Source organism: Chiloscyllium plagiosum, chromosome 7, assembly GCF_004010195.1.
Source record: "Chiloscyllium plagiosum isolate BGI_BamShark_2017 chromosome 7, ASM401019v2, whole genome shotgun sequence".
In the NCBI taxonomy this organism is placed as follows: Eukaryota; Metazoa; Chordata; class Chondrichthyes; order Orectolobiformes; family Hemiscylliidae; genus Chiloscyllium; species Chiloscyllium plagiosum.
In genome coordinates, this window is record NC_057716.1 from 95802065 (window position 1) to 95818399 (window position 16335).

The 16335-nt window shown below is 42.3% G+C and overlaps 1 protein-coding gene across 3 annotated transcripts in view; it reads left to right on the plus strand.

The window, feature by feature from the left end:
• LOC122551780 (contactin-associated protein-like 5) overlaps positions 1 to 16335 on the plus strand; it is a 1278965-nt gene that overhangs the window by 647522 nt on the left and 615108 nt on the right. For all 3 annotated transcript variants that reach the window (XM_043694245.1, XM_043694243.1, XM_043694244.1), the window contains 2 exons: positions 5281 to 5424; positions 15056 to 15317. In XM_043694245.1, coding sequence (XP_043550180.1) covers positions 5281 to 5424; positions 15056 to 15317 — 406 coding nt within the window. The remainder of the gene's footprint in view (positions 1 to 5280; positions 5425 to 15055; positions 15318 to 16335) is intronic.

A 16335-nucleotide genomic window follows, 5' to 3' on the forward strand; every position in this document is an offset into this window, starting at 1 on the left:
TGGGAGGTGGCGGGGGCGGGGGGGGGGGGGCAGGGAGTGGACTTCCTCGCTGCCACGTCACTTTGTGCCTCAAACCCGTGCATAGAAGTTGTTCAACTCCTCAGGGAGGAAGGCATCACCAACACAAGCCGGCAATGTTGTCCTGTGGTTGGTGATGGCCTAGATGCCCTTTCACGTATCAGTGCTGCCCTGAAAAAGCCTGCATATTCTCTGTGCATGTGCACGCTTTCCCTCTTTGATGGCCCAGGACAGATTGGCCCTCGCTGTTGTTAGGGCTTCCTTGTCGTCTGCTATGAAAGCGGAATCACGGGTCCTCAGCAGCGCACACACCTTTGCGGTCATCCACTGCTTCTGGTTGGGGTCAGAAGTGATGGTCTTAGACACGGTGATGGTAATGTAGCAAATCACTGACACCGTGTACTCCTTTACGTTGATGGAGTCACCATCAGTTGCCGCCTCATTAAACATGCGCCAGTCAGTGAGCTCAAAACAGTCTTGAAGAGCAGAAATGGCTCCTGCCAGCTCGGTTTTCACCAGATCCAGCATGTTCTCCCCTCTTGTTGCAAAGTCCATGTGCTGATGGAATTTAGGGAGCCTGGTCTTGAGGTACGCATGGTTAAAATCTCCAGCAACAATAAACAGCCCATCAGGGTGCCTTCTGAAGTCCAGTAACAGCCCCATACAGTTCACAGAATGCCTCCTTAGCATTAGCACTGGGAGGAGACTACATCCTGACTCTCAGGACTGCTGTGAATCCCCGCGGCAAATAAAATGATCTGCACCTAACAATCACAAACTCCACCAGCATTGAGCAATAACTGGAGACTACCACAGAGTCCTTGCATCATTTTGTGTTGATGTAGACACACAGACCCCCCATCCCGAGCCTTACCGCACAGAGCTGTATTTCTGTCGGGGCGAACCAAGGCTGGATGGCGGTATCTACAACTCTCTCACTCAGCCATGTTCCCATGAAAAGAAGGACGCAGCAATCACTGAACTCACGCTGAGACCCCTGCCACAGTCAGATGCAGTCCAACTTGTTGACCCAGGAGCAGACATTGGAGAGCAGAATGGACAGGAGAGCTGGCTGGCTAGGGTTTTAATTAGCCGAGCACAAGCTCCTGCCTGCTTACTGGACTTCCATCCTCCTCACACATTGCTTCCAATATCTCAACACCCGGCCACCGCTATCAGGCGAGGCTGAGGACTGGAGGCCTGGTCTCCTCAGGAAGCCAAGATCGCGTAACTCCTGCAGCAGCTCTTCATTCAGATTAGATTTTGGCCTGTTCCTGGACTGTAGCAGTGTTTGCAGACTCTAACAGTATTTGTAAACACTGGGTTTCCTGTTCCTGTTCCTCCCGTCCCTTAAAAAACTGAAATTTAATAGCACTAGGTCAGGATCGGCCACTGCAAGCTGCCTCTGAGCTGCCATGGTACACGAAAGAGAGGATGTCATTGTATGACATACCAGGGGTTTAGATTAGATTACATTACAGTGTGGAAACAGGCCCTTCGGCCCAACAAGTCCAGACCGCCCTGCCGAAGCGCAATCCACCCATACCCCTACATTTACCCCTTACCTAATACTACGGGCAATTTAGCATGGCCAATTCACCTGACGTGCACATCTTTGGACTGTGGGAGGAAACCGGAGCACCCGGAGGAAACCCACGCAGACACAGGGAGAACGTGCAAACTCCACACAGTCGGTCGCCTGAGTCGGGAATTGAACCCGGGTCTCAGGCGCTGTGAGGCAGCAGTGCTAACCACCGTGCCGCCCACATTTACTCGGAAAATCTGTTGAAGGATTTGTAGTGTCCACATTGGGGTTTGTATTAGAATTAGAATTAGGTTTGTTGTAGTTCTGTTTGCGAGCTGGGAATTTGTGTTGCAGACGTTTCGTCCCCAGTCTAGGTGACATCCTCAGTGCTTGGGAGCCTCCTGTGAAGCGCTTCTGTGATCTTTCCTCCGGCATTTGTAGTGGTTTGAATCTGCCGCTTCCGGTTGTCAGTTCCAGCTGTCCGCTGCAGTGGCCAGTATATTGGATCGAGGTCGATGTGCTTGTTGATTGAATCAGTGGATGAGTGCAAGGACTGCACAAAACACTACAAAATCCCATGCAAGGACTGCACAAAACACTACATAGGACAAACAGGAAGACAGCTAACGATCTGCATCCATGAACACCAACTAGCCACAAAACAACACGACCAGCTATCCTTATTAGCCACACACGCAGATGACAAGCAACATGAGTTTGACAGGGACAACACTATTATTATAGGACAAGCCAAACAGAGAACAGCCAGGGAATTCCTAGAGGCATGGCACTCATCCACTGATTCAATCAACAAACACATCGACCTGGACCCAAAATACCGGCCACTGCAACGGACAGCTGGAACTGACAACCGGAAGCGGCAGATTCAAACCACTACAAATGCCGGAGGAAAGATCACAGAAGCGCCTCACAGGAGGCTCCCTAGCACTGAGGATATCACCTAGACAGGGGACGAAACGTCTGCAACACAAATTCCCAGCTCGGCGAGCAGAACCATAACAACGAGCACCCGAGCTACAAATCTTCGCACAAACTTAGAATTAGGTTTATTGTCATGTGTCCTCAAGTTACAAAAGAAAAGGAGTACAGTGAAAAGTGTACAATGTCGCCCACATGGTACCATCTTAGGTACAAAGCACCTAGGTACAACAAAAAAGAGAAAATGAAGAAAAAAAAGTTACACTATATTACAGACATACATACTACAAGAGCTTTCATGTGATCTGACTGGGCTCCACTGGTTCCCAACCATGACTAGGCTGAACGTTGAGCAGTGTCACAATGGCACTTGGCCAAGGAGAGGTATTAGAGGAGGTTAAAATAATCAACATGAAAATGAGGAAAGTTAAAGAGGGTTGATCAGAGGTAAGTAAACCAGACCACAGTCACAGAAGATGCCATTGACAAACTCGTGTCTGAGGGCACATCTGAATGCAGAATTTCAAACAGGGGATCACAAGACAAATAAATATACAGTCAGGAAATGATGCATTCCAAGCTTTTAGTGATAAACACATTTTCAGAAATGGATCATTAAGGACTGGTGAATTGAACGTTTTTTATAGGGAAGTAGCAGTAATGCTAGAGGGTAGGGTTTGTGACACTGGAATGCAATAGGTTGATAAGGTTAAAACCTGGGAGCAGAGGAGGGTCAGGAAGAAGTGTTGGCAACATGACATGCATGAAAATCAGAGAAAATAAATGCCAAGACTTTGAAATAAAGATGAAGTGAAGTGAAAGGATAGAAAAAGGAATGAGCGAAGATTTCAAGATCAGGGAAGGAAAGGAAGCAGAATGACTGTCACCTTCACTTGGATGTGACTCCAATCTTACATTATATAGTTGACTCTCAATAGCCTCAGAGCAATGAGAAACAGCCAATAAACACTATCTTACCAATGTCAACCACATCCTACAAATATTTATTGCAAACAGTTTTGTTTGATCGGATCATATGTGGTGTAGATAGGACTGATAGTCAGAATATTTTTCCCAGAGATGAAATGTCTAACGTTAGAGGGCATACTTTTAAGGTGAGAGGGGAAAAGTTCAAGGGAGATGTGAGGGGCAAGTTTTTTTACACAGAGAGTGGTAAGTGCCTGGAATGCACTGCTGAGGTAGTGGTGCAGGCAGATATGAAAGAGGGCCTTTTGGATAAGCACATAAATAAGTAAGGAATGGAAGGATATGTACCATAACCAGGGAATTAGTTTAACTTGGTGTCATGTTTGGCATAACCTCCTGTGCTGTACTGTTTTAAGTTCTGTGTTTTATGACTGATCATAATTGCAGCAATTTTAACAGAAAAATCTACTAACTTAGAGCATACAGCTACAATTATGGAGCCATGATAATGTGGAGCTTTCTTGCAAATTTGGTACATCCAGATGTGGGCATATTTTTAAGTGCACATTGTTGGCATTGTTCATGCCTACAAGTATAACAGAAGCCAACTGGATCAGTCAATGTATATATTTTTCCAGAATACAGATGCACAACAACCAATGCCACATCAAGTTCACCCAAGGTCTCAGGTGATAGGAAAATTAGTCACAGTAGAATTGCCAATGCTTTTGGTGATGAAAAAGCCCTGTATTCCTGTTGGTGTGTGTAAAGTCTTTAATTCAGTACAATTTCCCAGGAAGCTCTATGGAAAGATAATGTAGCAAAATCTGACGTGCAGGTATTAGAATGTAACGTTTCTTCAAAAAGTAGAAAACAAGGCAAGACTTGTGAAGAGGTTTAAGGAGTGAATTCCATGTTTTCCAGACACATTTGGAGGGAAACAGGGAAGGAGGAAGTATTTTTTTCTGTATTTGTTCATGGGATGTGGGGATTGCAGGGTAGGCCAGCATTTATTACCCTACCAAGAGACCAGTTAAAAGTCAACCACATCACTGTGGGTCTGAAGCCACATGTAGGCCAGACCAGGCAAGGATGGCAGATTCATTTCCCTAAAGGATACAATTAAGACCAGAATTTTCTGATGGTTGGCTGAGCAAGTGGAGCTATATCACTGTTGCTATTGACTGCACTCGAATGTCACCCACAATATTATGGGCATTCAAGGAGAGGCGATGGCCTACTGGTGTTATCATTGGACTGTTGACCCAAGTAATGTCCTGGGGTCCCGGGTTCAAATCCCACCACTGAAAATGAATTGAATTCAATGAAAATCTGCAATTAAGACATTACTGGTGACTGTGAATCAATTGTTGGGAAAATTCATCAGGTTCACTAATGCCATTTAGGGAAGGAAACTGCCATCCTTACCCGGATCTGGCTTAAACATGATTCTAGATCCACGCATTATGGTTGACACTTAAAACCACCTGGACTATTAGGGATGGGCAATGAATGCTGGCCTAGCTAGTGACGCTGTCATTCTGTGAATGATTTAAAAAACAGTTTGGAGACAAATGGAAATTTTGAAGCAGTGCTGAAGTAGAATTTACTTTGATACTCTCTCAGGAGGCCCATGTAGGTATATTACTTCTGAATAGCTTTTGGTTTGCAAACGTCTGGCAATAATACAAGCAAAATACATGAACAGGTTTGCTTGACATCATTATACTTTATAGTGTAAAGGTTTGCTATTGATTTTAACACTTTTAAAGCTTGATTCCCTGCCAAGGTTATTTTTTTCTTTTCTTCTCCTCTTCATTGTGAGTGAAAATATCTAATAATCTCTTCATCTGTTCTTTTGTCTAACAAAGCTCAGCTTTGGAGGGATCCCAGTTCCAGGCAAATCAGTGACTTTCCTGAGGAAGAACTTCCATGGCTGCATTGAGAATCTCTATTACAACGGAGTGAATATTATTGATCTGGCAAAGAGACGTAAACTTCAGATACACATTGTGGTAAGCGACTTGTTCAATGCAGAACCAAGAAACCTTTAGACAATGACATTCAATTAAAAATATGGCTTACAGAGCTCATTACAGTGACACCAGATATAGCTGGATGTTTAATTGATTGAGTTTGGTGGAAAGTAGGTGCATTTTATTTTTAACATTCACAATTAGCTAATTTCTAGAGTTACACCATTATTGAGACTCTGTACTTAGCCAGTCTATTAATGCTTGAGAGAAACTGAGTTTTGTTTTTATAGATTCCCAACAGTGTGGAAACAGGCTCTTCGGCTCAACAGGTCCACAACAACCCTCCAAAAAGTATCCCACCCAAGCCCATTCCTCTACATTTACCCCCGACTAATGCCCCTAACTTACACATACCTGAACACAATGGGCAATTTAGCATGGCCAATTCACCTGACCTGCACATCTTTAGATTGTGGGAGGAAACCAGAGCACCCAGAGAAAACCCACAGACATTGGGAGAACATTCACGATCCACACAGACAGTTACCCAAAGTTGGATTTGAACCTGGGAGAACTTAGAAGGATGAGGAAAGTGGATGTATGGGAACACCATCTCCAAGCCACACACCATCCTGACTACATTAATGCTTCTTCATTGTTGCTGGATCTAAAAGCTTGGAACTCACTGGAAGAACATTTGTTTCCTGCAGTTAAAGTACTATGGCAACATTTTAGAGAAAATCTATAACTCGTTGCTAGAACTGAACTGGAAGAGTTGATGATAACTGAAATGAGAAACAATTTTCACTCCCTGATACTGCATTGGACACAAAGTATGTCAAAAAGTGAATAATCCTTAACTGCACTTGAGTACTTGAGTAGCACCTGATGAGTAGTAGAGCAAACCATTCAAACTGAAGCAAATGGCATGTATTGGAGCAGCTGCAAATGGCAACCTTGCAACAGTAACTATGAGCTCTTAGGAATGAGCAATGAATTCTGGCTTCACCAGTGATGCCCACCTCCTGAGATTATTATTGTTCAAATAAATAGTTAACTTGATTATGTATCTGTCAGGGATATATCAACCATCTACATATCACAACAGAAGAACTAAAGCAATGCATCTTCTTTCTTGCTCATCTATTCTCTGTGTATAACTAATTGATATAATTTATAATCATATGACACTAGGTTAAACTCCAACAGAATTATTTGAAAATACAAGCTTTCGGAGCGCTGCCCCTTCCCAACCGAAAGCGTGTACGTTTGAATAAACTTGTTGGACTATAACCTGGTGACGTGATTTTTAACTTTGTCCACCCCAGTCCAACACCGATACCTCCAAATCAGAAAACCTATGTGCGAAGAAATGAGTTTCTCCAACTTCACACTCTTGACCAAAGCCAATATTAACCATTACACTATTGATTTACGTGCTCTTGAGATACCCAGAGTCCAAGTTGTGGAATTCTCATCTTAAATTTACTCACTTCTCTCTTGCCACATTCACAATGCTCCTGACAATCTATCTCTTTGACTAAGGTTATGGCACTCTCCTAACATCTCTTAATGTGGCTCAGCGTGAAATTTGATAACACTCCTGTGAAATGCCATGGGATGTTTTTTACCACTTTAAATGTGTTACATAAATTCAGATTGTACTTCCACATCTGTGAAGAGTAAGTCTGCTGCAATTGTTCATTCTGTAAGTGATTGTCACCATTAATCAGTCATTTGCTTGTTAAGCCTTGCACACTTTACTTCTGTATCAGTTTTATCTTCTTTTCACTCCCATGTCTTTAGACAGTGCCCACCGTGATTGATGACCAGATGTCAGTCACCAAAGATTTCAGCTGTACATGATCGCATGCTGCAACAGAATTTAATTATTATGATTGATCACCCATTAAAATGTTAATCAACTATGTTTGATTTTGTGACTATTAGTTACAGTTGTCATGAACAGTTGCCATGCTATGTTGCATAAATTATATTATTTCACTTCTGTGCTGAATGTGCACTTCATAAGTGTCATATTATCAGCGAGCTGCCAAGAATTTTGTACTCTGGCTCAGGTCGCTGATCAGCATTGGGATTATGGGCATGTCCATCACAGATTTAGGTATGCCCATGACACGTTAAAAGTCTTTCATGAATTTAAATATATGTTTTGACAACAATCTTATAACCCAAAGAAATCTGTCACATTCTGGTGCATTCTGATATTCATTAAGCTGTGGTGATAACCTTGAACTCAAACTGGTCTTAATGCAGACTAATCCACACAACTCCTGACAAGGCAGTTTCTGAATTGATGTGTGCTGACAAGGAAGACTGGAAAAATAGATATTTATGCATAAAACAGAGAAGAGCAGCCTTGATGTCCTTGATGAGACAAATTTAAACAACTTACTTTTTGTGGTCAGTTCAAGAGGACAGATGGAATCAGGGCTGGGAAACTCGTGGAGGTATGAATCGTGTAGGCAAGAATTTGAGAAGATTGCATTGAACCTTCTAGTCATGCTCTATTGTTCCAACAAGGTTCCGTTTCATTAAGGAATGCTAAATTGATTGCTAGCCTCTTGCAAATCATAATGGACTGCAAATGCCAAGGCCTAGAATTTAAAAGCATCCAACATAATGGGCAGGAAGAGCATACTCATACAGAGATATTGGTACCGACAGAAAATTAGTTTTCTAGGCTCTTTTTAAAAATTTATTTGTGGGATATGGGTGTCACTAACTGGCCAGCATTTATTGCCCATCCCTTATTGCCCTTGAGAAGGTAGTGGTGTGCTGCCTTCTTGAACAGCTACAACCCTGCTGCAGGTTGACCCACAATGCCAGTAGGGAGAGAATTCCAGGATTTTGACTTAGCAACAGTGAAGGAACGGCGATATATTCCCAACTCAAGATGGTGAATGACTTGGAGGAGAACTTGAAGGTCATTGCCAAAGTCAGGAATGAGTAATGGGGCATATGCAAATAAAAATGTCTTTTACTTGTTTGAAATCCCTTGTTGAAGATTATATCCGCACAACGCCATTAAGTTACCCTAATCAACACTACTGCCAACTTCAACCAGTTTCCCTACCTACCTCCCAGTTTCCCCTTACTTTCTCCTGCTTGTTCATTTTCTTTAAGTACTTAGATGAGGAATACCTTTGTTGACCCAGTGGTCTGATATTCCAAGCCTCTTTATGAGTGACTCATCTGAACATTAGATATTGATTGATAGCTCACCTGTCTACTTTCCTGTATTCACTCATGCACTCTGTCTCTTGCACCGTCTCTCACATGCCCCTCTTTCTAATGTCCTTCATCCTTGGTTTGCTCCACTCTCTCTCATTTACTTTCTCTCTCTTATCCTCATCCTTGCTCCCCTCTACTCTCCGTAGGGAACGCTATCATAAATATTTATTGCATTGCTTAGGTGCTTGGATCGCCTGTTTGAGTACAAATTAATTTGTCTCGTTACATGATACTTCAGGATGTCTAGTTATTTCTGTAATTCAGTGTGTGACTGAGGACTTCTTTGTAATATTGGTCCTGGGCAGTGATTGATTTGTGGTATTGATCGTTCTGTAACTATAAAATAAGAATGTTGGGAAAAGAGACATCTATTGACTTTTCGTAACATATTGAAAAAAATAAATGTGAGCAGGTTTTGAGATCAGATCGTCAAAATTAAATTTTTTCAATGTGATAATCACCATATGTTTTGCTTGTTATATTTTGGGTTGAGGTATAATATTATAAAAATCTAACAAAAGTAGTTTTCAGCCTTCTCGTATTTTATACGCATATACCCTTTCACGGATGTGTTACTGTATGGCGTACATCATGAATAGTGCATCCTGAGGTGGGACTTGAACCTGAACTGTCTGACTTAGATGTAGGGGCACTACCACTACACCACAGGACCCTCCTTTCTCCTTTGGATTTATTTTTTATGAACCTGTTTGGACATGTTGTGGTATACCTCCATGGCATTCTGACCCATACATAGGATACTCGTGCTCCTATATATATAAGCACAAGTGAAATCCCAGTTAATGTTCAACACCCTGGTATAATTGAACACTAACCAACAAGTGTTGATTGCAGGTCATATTAAATCAACTTCTGCAGGAGTTTACAGCAGATACTGCAAGGCACTGGAGCAGTACCATCAACATAAGAACCTGCAAATTCACTGAGAAGACCGATTCACCAATACCAGCATCCTCAACCAGACTAGTGTCCCTAGTATTGAGGCACTGACCACCCTTAATCGACTACAATGGGCTGGGCATGTCGTCCGCATGATCTCCGTAATACTCCCCAAGCAGGTGCTCCACTCCCAGCTTTGAAGCGGCTGACAAGCCCCAGGTGGTCAGAGGAAGCTCTTCAGGGATACCCTCAAAGCCTCACTGGTGAATGGCGGCATTTCCACAGACACTTGGGAATCTCTGGCTCGAGACCATTCAAATTGGAGGAGGAGCATCCGGGAAGGCGTCAAGCATCTCAAGACTTTAAGATTTAGATGAGATTCCCTACAGTATGGAAACAGGCCCTTTGGTCCAACTAGTCCACACCGACGCTCCGAAGAGTAACCCATTCAGACCCAGTCCCCTACCCGATATTTACGCCTGACCAATGCACCTAACACTATGGACAGTTTAGCATGGCCAATCCACCTGACTTGCCCATCTTTGGATTTGCCGTCGGGGAAAGGAAGAAGTCAGGCAAAAACAATGAAAGGAGGGCGTTACCTCACCAACGTCCCACCCACCTCTTCCAGTGACCTGCCCCAAGTGTAACAGAGACTGCAGAAGCCACATCAGACTGTACAGTCTCCATGGACATACCCTGAGAATGGAAGAGAGTCATCCTCATCTGCGAGGGACTGTCAGTGATAACAAATGATGATATATCAGCTTCGCAATATCTTACAATTATCTTCAATGATGACAGGAAGAGATCTGTAATGGGTCATCCAGTCTGCTATTTTGTATTCCAAAGGGACCCTCTTGGGAATGCACGATACACTTCTACTTCAGGTGCTCATTTTAACTACTGAGCCACTACGTTATGATCTGAGCAACGTTAACCTTGGTTTGATAATGCACGGCTGGTCAGGCAGCATCCAAGGAGCAGGAGCATCCTGCTCCTTGGATGCTGCCTGACCTGCTGCGCTTTTCCAGCAACACATTTTCAGCTCTGATCTCCAGCATCTGCAGTCCTCACTTTCTCCTTGATAATGCACGGGACTTGTACCTGTCATGTACCGTGGTGACAAAGTTGTACCAGATGACCGACAAGAATGACAGAATCAAATGCTATACACAGAAAAAAGGGCAAGCAGTCGATTGGAGATAGTGCAAGTATTTTCATAGCGTGACATTTGGATCTACTCTCAATCTATGCCTGATCTGTCCCCTTGACCTTTAGTTTTCCTTGTTCAATCAACTATCTAATTTATTTTGTGGCTAAGAGTTCTACATTTGAGTCAGCCTTTGCTGAAGAATATTTCTGACCTCCATTCTAACTGTCTTGTGTTCTTATCTTCATCTCGCTGAGCAGTGGAAATCATCTAACTGCAGACCGAAAGCAATGTGGCTAGCACTTCGCTGCTATCTGAAGTGTCCGGGAAAGGCACTCAGTTCTACGCAGCTCAGCACTATTCTGCTCAACAGCATTTAGGATGGGTAATAAATACAAAACAACCTTGATTATCCAAATGAGACAGTGGGGAGTATTTTGTTCGGATAACTGATTGTTTACGATCAGATCAGTTATTCAAACAAAGGAAGCCACACTGAACATAATTACATAAAAAAGAATGCTTCCAGATTTTTTATTTCATTCAATCAATAAAATATGTACAAACACTGGATATTGCTTAAAAACTCATGATGTTTTACAAATTAAACACTTTTTGGCAAGAGCTTGACTGAAGTCTGTGAAATTATTTGCTGACATTTTCTTCAGTTTTATCCCAGTCCTCGACAGCAGCTGACAACTTTCTGTTCAGCGTTGTCCCACCTTCCAGGCCTCGAGCGACTGTCTGTGTGGAATTTGCACATTCTTCCCATGTCTGTGTGAGTTTACTCCGGGTGCTCTGGTGTCCTCCCACAGTCCAAAGATGTGCAGATTAGGTGCTAAAAATTGCCCGTAGCGTTAGGTGCTTTAGTCGGAGGGAAGTGGATCTGGGTGAGTTACTCTTCGGAGGGTCAGTGTGGACTGGTTGGGCCGAAGGGCCTGGAGGGTCAGTGTGGACTGGTTGGGCCGAAGGGCCTGTTTCCACACTGGAGGGAATCTAATCTAATCTAGCCAAGTGTTGTCCCTCCCTCCCTCAGTGATTGCTGACACCTTAGCGAGAGAGAGAGAGAGAGAGAGAGAGATGCAAATTACAGGAGGAACATGAAAGAGAGGAAAATTTCTTTTTGCTGACTTCCGTTTCTGTCCTCTCATCAATTTTTTAGGGGGCAATGTTTTCCTCGTGTTTCCTCTCGTCAAGTTTTCCTCCTGTTTATTTTCACATATGCTAACTCACTACGATTTGCTCACCCCACCCCATCAAAAAAAAGTTACATTAAATTTTCTTGTCAGCTGAAAAATATTGAACTACTTTATGTTTGGAAAAAACGAATCGTCATGGGATAACGGGAGGAAAAAGCAACGGAAACGAAAAGTGCGAGCGCATTCTTTGACTTAATTCTCCGGAGAATGAGATGTGGAAAAAAATTGTTGGGTTTGCAAAATGGAGCGAGTCAATGTTGAGATGGAATCTTGCTGTTAGATCGCACAACTAGGGCTTGCACATATGTTGTACTTGTGCGTATACAGTCACAATCCTTTGTCCTCGGGAAGAATAAGTATCAGAGAGCCTTTTTATGAAAAGTGTGAGACTTAACCCTTAACGTCACGTCTCGAGTATATATTTGAAGTTAATTATTTATTAAAGTATACTTGCGGGGACCTTGAGGTCTTGTTTGGATAATCCGAAATTTGAATAATTGATGCTCGGACAACTGAGGTTGTTTTGTATTTGCTGTGTCTTAGATCCTGCAAATAAATGGACAAAAAATACTTTGTTAAGAACTTTTTGAACTTTTTGAGGGTTGCTATTGGACTTTCTCAGCTTTGGCATTTAAAAAATTGCTCAAGTCTCTCTTCCGAAGTTATTTCATTCCTGTTATTGAGTCCCCAAAGCTGCATAGAAAAGTCCACCTATGGACTCATAAAAGTACCATGCAAGCTCAGCACTTTCGGGCCATGACCAAAGCCCCCACTTTCTCTCTTTCCGGATCTGCAAGCTTTCTTATAGTGCTTGGAAAGTCTCCGGGTGAGCTGACCATATCCATAACATAAAACAAAGAACTGCGAAAGTTGGAGTTCTGAATCAAACAAAACAGAAATTACTGGAGAAACTCAGCTGGTCTGGCAGCATCTGTGGAGAGAGAAACTGAGTTAATATTTCAAGATCTGTGAACCTGTGGAAGAATCAGTAGATTTGAGACATCAACTCAGTCTTCATCTTGACGTGCTGAGTTTCTCCAGCAACTTCTGTTTGTGTTTGTTTCCGTCTACATCCTCGGTATCTTTTTCTTTGACTGGCTTTAGATTCTTTGATTTTCATGTTTCCATTTCCAATATCTTCTCAATCTGACAATAACTGCATACTTGAAAGGGCAACTTACCCTGTTGAGAGTTACTAACATTTTCAGTGTTTGCTTTTTATATCCTTATTCTGCCTTTGTCTTTTGTTTTGAATCTCACAGCCATCTCTATCTGTGTGACAACATTCCCTTTTGTTCCATAAATCATTCATGTTGTAACTTTATATCCTCAAAGAGCTATTTCTTTTACTTATCTTCAGATATTGCTTTCAGGAGTTTGGAGGTGGGTCGAAAATCTTAGAAGTCAGGGATGTCTAGCCTTAAGTAACTCCTGTCTCTCCATGTTCTTTGTAATTTATCCCTTTTTGTCAATTCTCTGTTAAATGGATGGTTGCAATTTTTTTTAAATGGGAAAAAAGACGCAAGAATACAATGGAAAAGACAACTTAGAATGGTTGCCATGGTTTTATTTATGAATACCAGTAAGTGGCACAGGCTGCTTGGATATTTCATCCCATTTCCAAATGCTCTTGATGGATTTACATCACCAAATCTGGCCACTTTGACATCACGGAAGTGAATCGCAGAATCCCTAAAGTGTGGAAGCAAGCCATTCGGTCCATCAAGTCCACACTGACCCTCCAAAGAACATCCCACCCAGACTTAGCCTACCTCTGTAACCCTGCATATCCCATGGCTAATCCACCTAGCTTGTACACTATGAAGCAATTTAACAAGGCCAATCCAGCTAACCTGCATGTATTTGGACTATGGGAAGAAACCAAACACCAGCAGGAAATCCACACAGACGCAGGAGAACATTCAAACTTCACACAAACAGTCACTTCAGGGTGGATTCAAATCTGAGTCCCTGGAGCTGTGAGGTGGCAGAGCTAACCACTGAGCCAACGTATAGGAAGGTGATTTAGTTTTCTGTAAGCTATTCCTTAGCTGGATTGTGGATACCAACCCGGCTGTACGGGTCCAAGCCATCACCGAGTGCTGCTTCAGGCATTGAGTACAACAATCAAAGCTGACACTCCAGTGCAGCACTGGGAAGCTACTACACAGTCAGAGGCCAACTTTCTGATGTGACTTGAAGCCAAAGCTCTGTGGATGTTAGCAATCCTATTGTATTATTTTGCTGCAGTATAGAGGAGTTTCTCTTGTGGCCTGGCTGATAATTACTGTCCAACCAACATCATCACAAAGCACAGATTATCTGATTACCACATCATTGCTGTTGGTGGAAACTTGCTGTGTCCAAATTGGTTGCTGTCTTTCCTACAACAGTGACTTCATTTCATCAAAGTACTAAATTGCCTGTATCAATTGAAGCTAGAGTTGAAAATAGACCCTGTTGACTTGAAGGGTACAATTATAATGACTCTGAATGTGCTGGTGATATAACAGCAAGTTTAATGTGCACATTGTTATTCTGTATAAATAATCCTCTTCCACTCAGCTTTCTGTGTCTGATTTGACTGTAATTTAACCTATTTTCCCTCGCTGTCATTCTTCTGTTTCTTTCCCTATCATTAGATTTCTTTAGATAAGGTCACAGACTATTGATATTATCATTCAGCAGGTTTGTGAATATCATCATCCCCTCGCCACTCCCAACTGACACTTGCAGTAGTATCTTTCAAGTCAAAAGGTGAGGGGGAGGAAAGCTAACAAATTGGGGACCACATATGATATCTTGCTCCAGGAAATCCTTTATTAGTTGTCTAGTTTGAAAATTAAATCAGCTCAACCTTGTGTGTTTTTTTAAATAGTTCTGTTTAGTTTAATAATTCTGAAAGCTGACTCTGATTAAAATGTGTCTGCTTAATGGGAAGAAGCCTTCTAGCCATTGTGAGAAATAGAAATGATGTCATTTCCCTTGTAAACTGGGTTAAAAGCCCAACTGTATCATCAAGGCGATATTCCTTTATTGACTAGTATATAATCAGATCCCATTATCCTCTGAAAGAAAGCAGTCTAAATGTGAATAATACAGAATATTATTTAATGTTAAATATTCTATTGAATATTATTTTTCTCTTCTTCGCTTTCTCCAGGGAAATGTAACCTTTTCCTGCTCAGAACCTCATATCGTTCCAGTCACATTCATGACTCCTAGTAGTTACTTGCTGCTTCCCGGGAAGCCTCAACTGGATGGACTTTCTGTCAGCTTCCAATTCCGTACCTGGAACAAGGATGGTCTGCTGCTGTATAATGAATTCCATGAAGCATCTGGAGTCCTACAGATTTACCTCAACAAGGGGAAGCTCAAAATAAATGTTCATAAATTATCATGGAACCAAGCTGATATCACCACAGGTAATTGCAGTAGTCAATTTTACTGCCATTGGTGACAGTGAGAGGATTTGTGAGAATAAAAAGGAACACTTATCTCCAAGCACATCATTTTAGGCAGCTAATTATCTTCCTAAAAACACAGCTCACTGAGCCAATGAAGGTTAAAGTGTGGGGGAAAGGGAGATTATATTTTACCAGAGGAAGAAGATCAAGGTTGAAAGAAAAGGAAGAATTGGAGACAGAAAATCAGCCAAGTTGAACAAAAGGGAATGTCTTGACAGTTACTTAGTTTAAAATAGTTGTGCCAACAGAAGTATGTGCTCAGAGTACTACTGAGGGAGTCATGCCTGGTAATGATTGGGTGAAACTGATGCCAGTGCTCTGATCTTGAACATCTCCTTGACAATTGTGGCATTGTTTGCCATAAGATAGCGTTAGTTGGGGTAGAAGTAAAGCTGAACTATTTTATGTCCATTTCGATTTATCTTTGCCAAACCACATTGTCCAAGATAAGCTGGGGCTGGCTGGGTCAGTTGACTCAGTTGATTTGTAAGCCAACTGTGTGGGTTTAATTCCCACACTGGCTGAAGGTACCACAAAAGATTCTGCTTTTCACTCTGTCCCCTAACCTGAGGTGTGGTGATCCTCAGGTTAAACCACCACCATCCATCTGTCTGTAATGGGAAAGCAGCCCTTTGGTCTGGCAACTTTACCCATCCAAGGCAGGAGGGCTTTCCTTGGGATTCCCCCATCTACTCTTGCCTTGAAACCCCCAGTTATGGAAAAGCAAAAGAAACTTGGGAAGGAACACTTGAATGTGAAGCATTCCATTTTCCTTTGTCCCTGTAAGTGGTAATGAGCAGTCATTTGTTCAAGGTGACTTGTGAATAATAGACAATAGACAATAGGTGCAGGAGTAGGCCATTCAGCCCTTCGAGCCTGCACCGCCATTCAATATAATCATGGCTGATCATTCCTAATCAGTATCCTGTTCCTGCCTTATCTCCATAACCCTTGATTCCATTATCTTTGAGAGCTC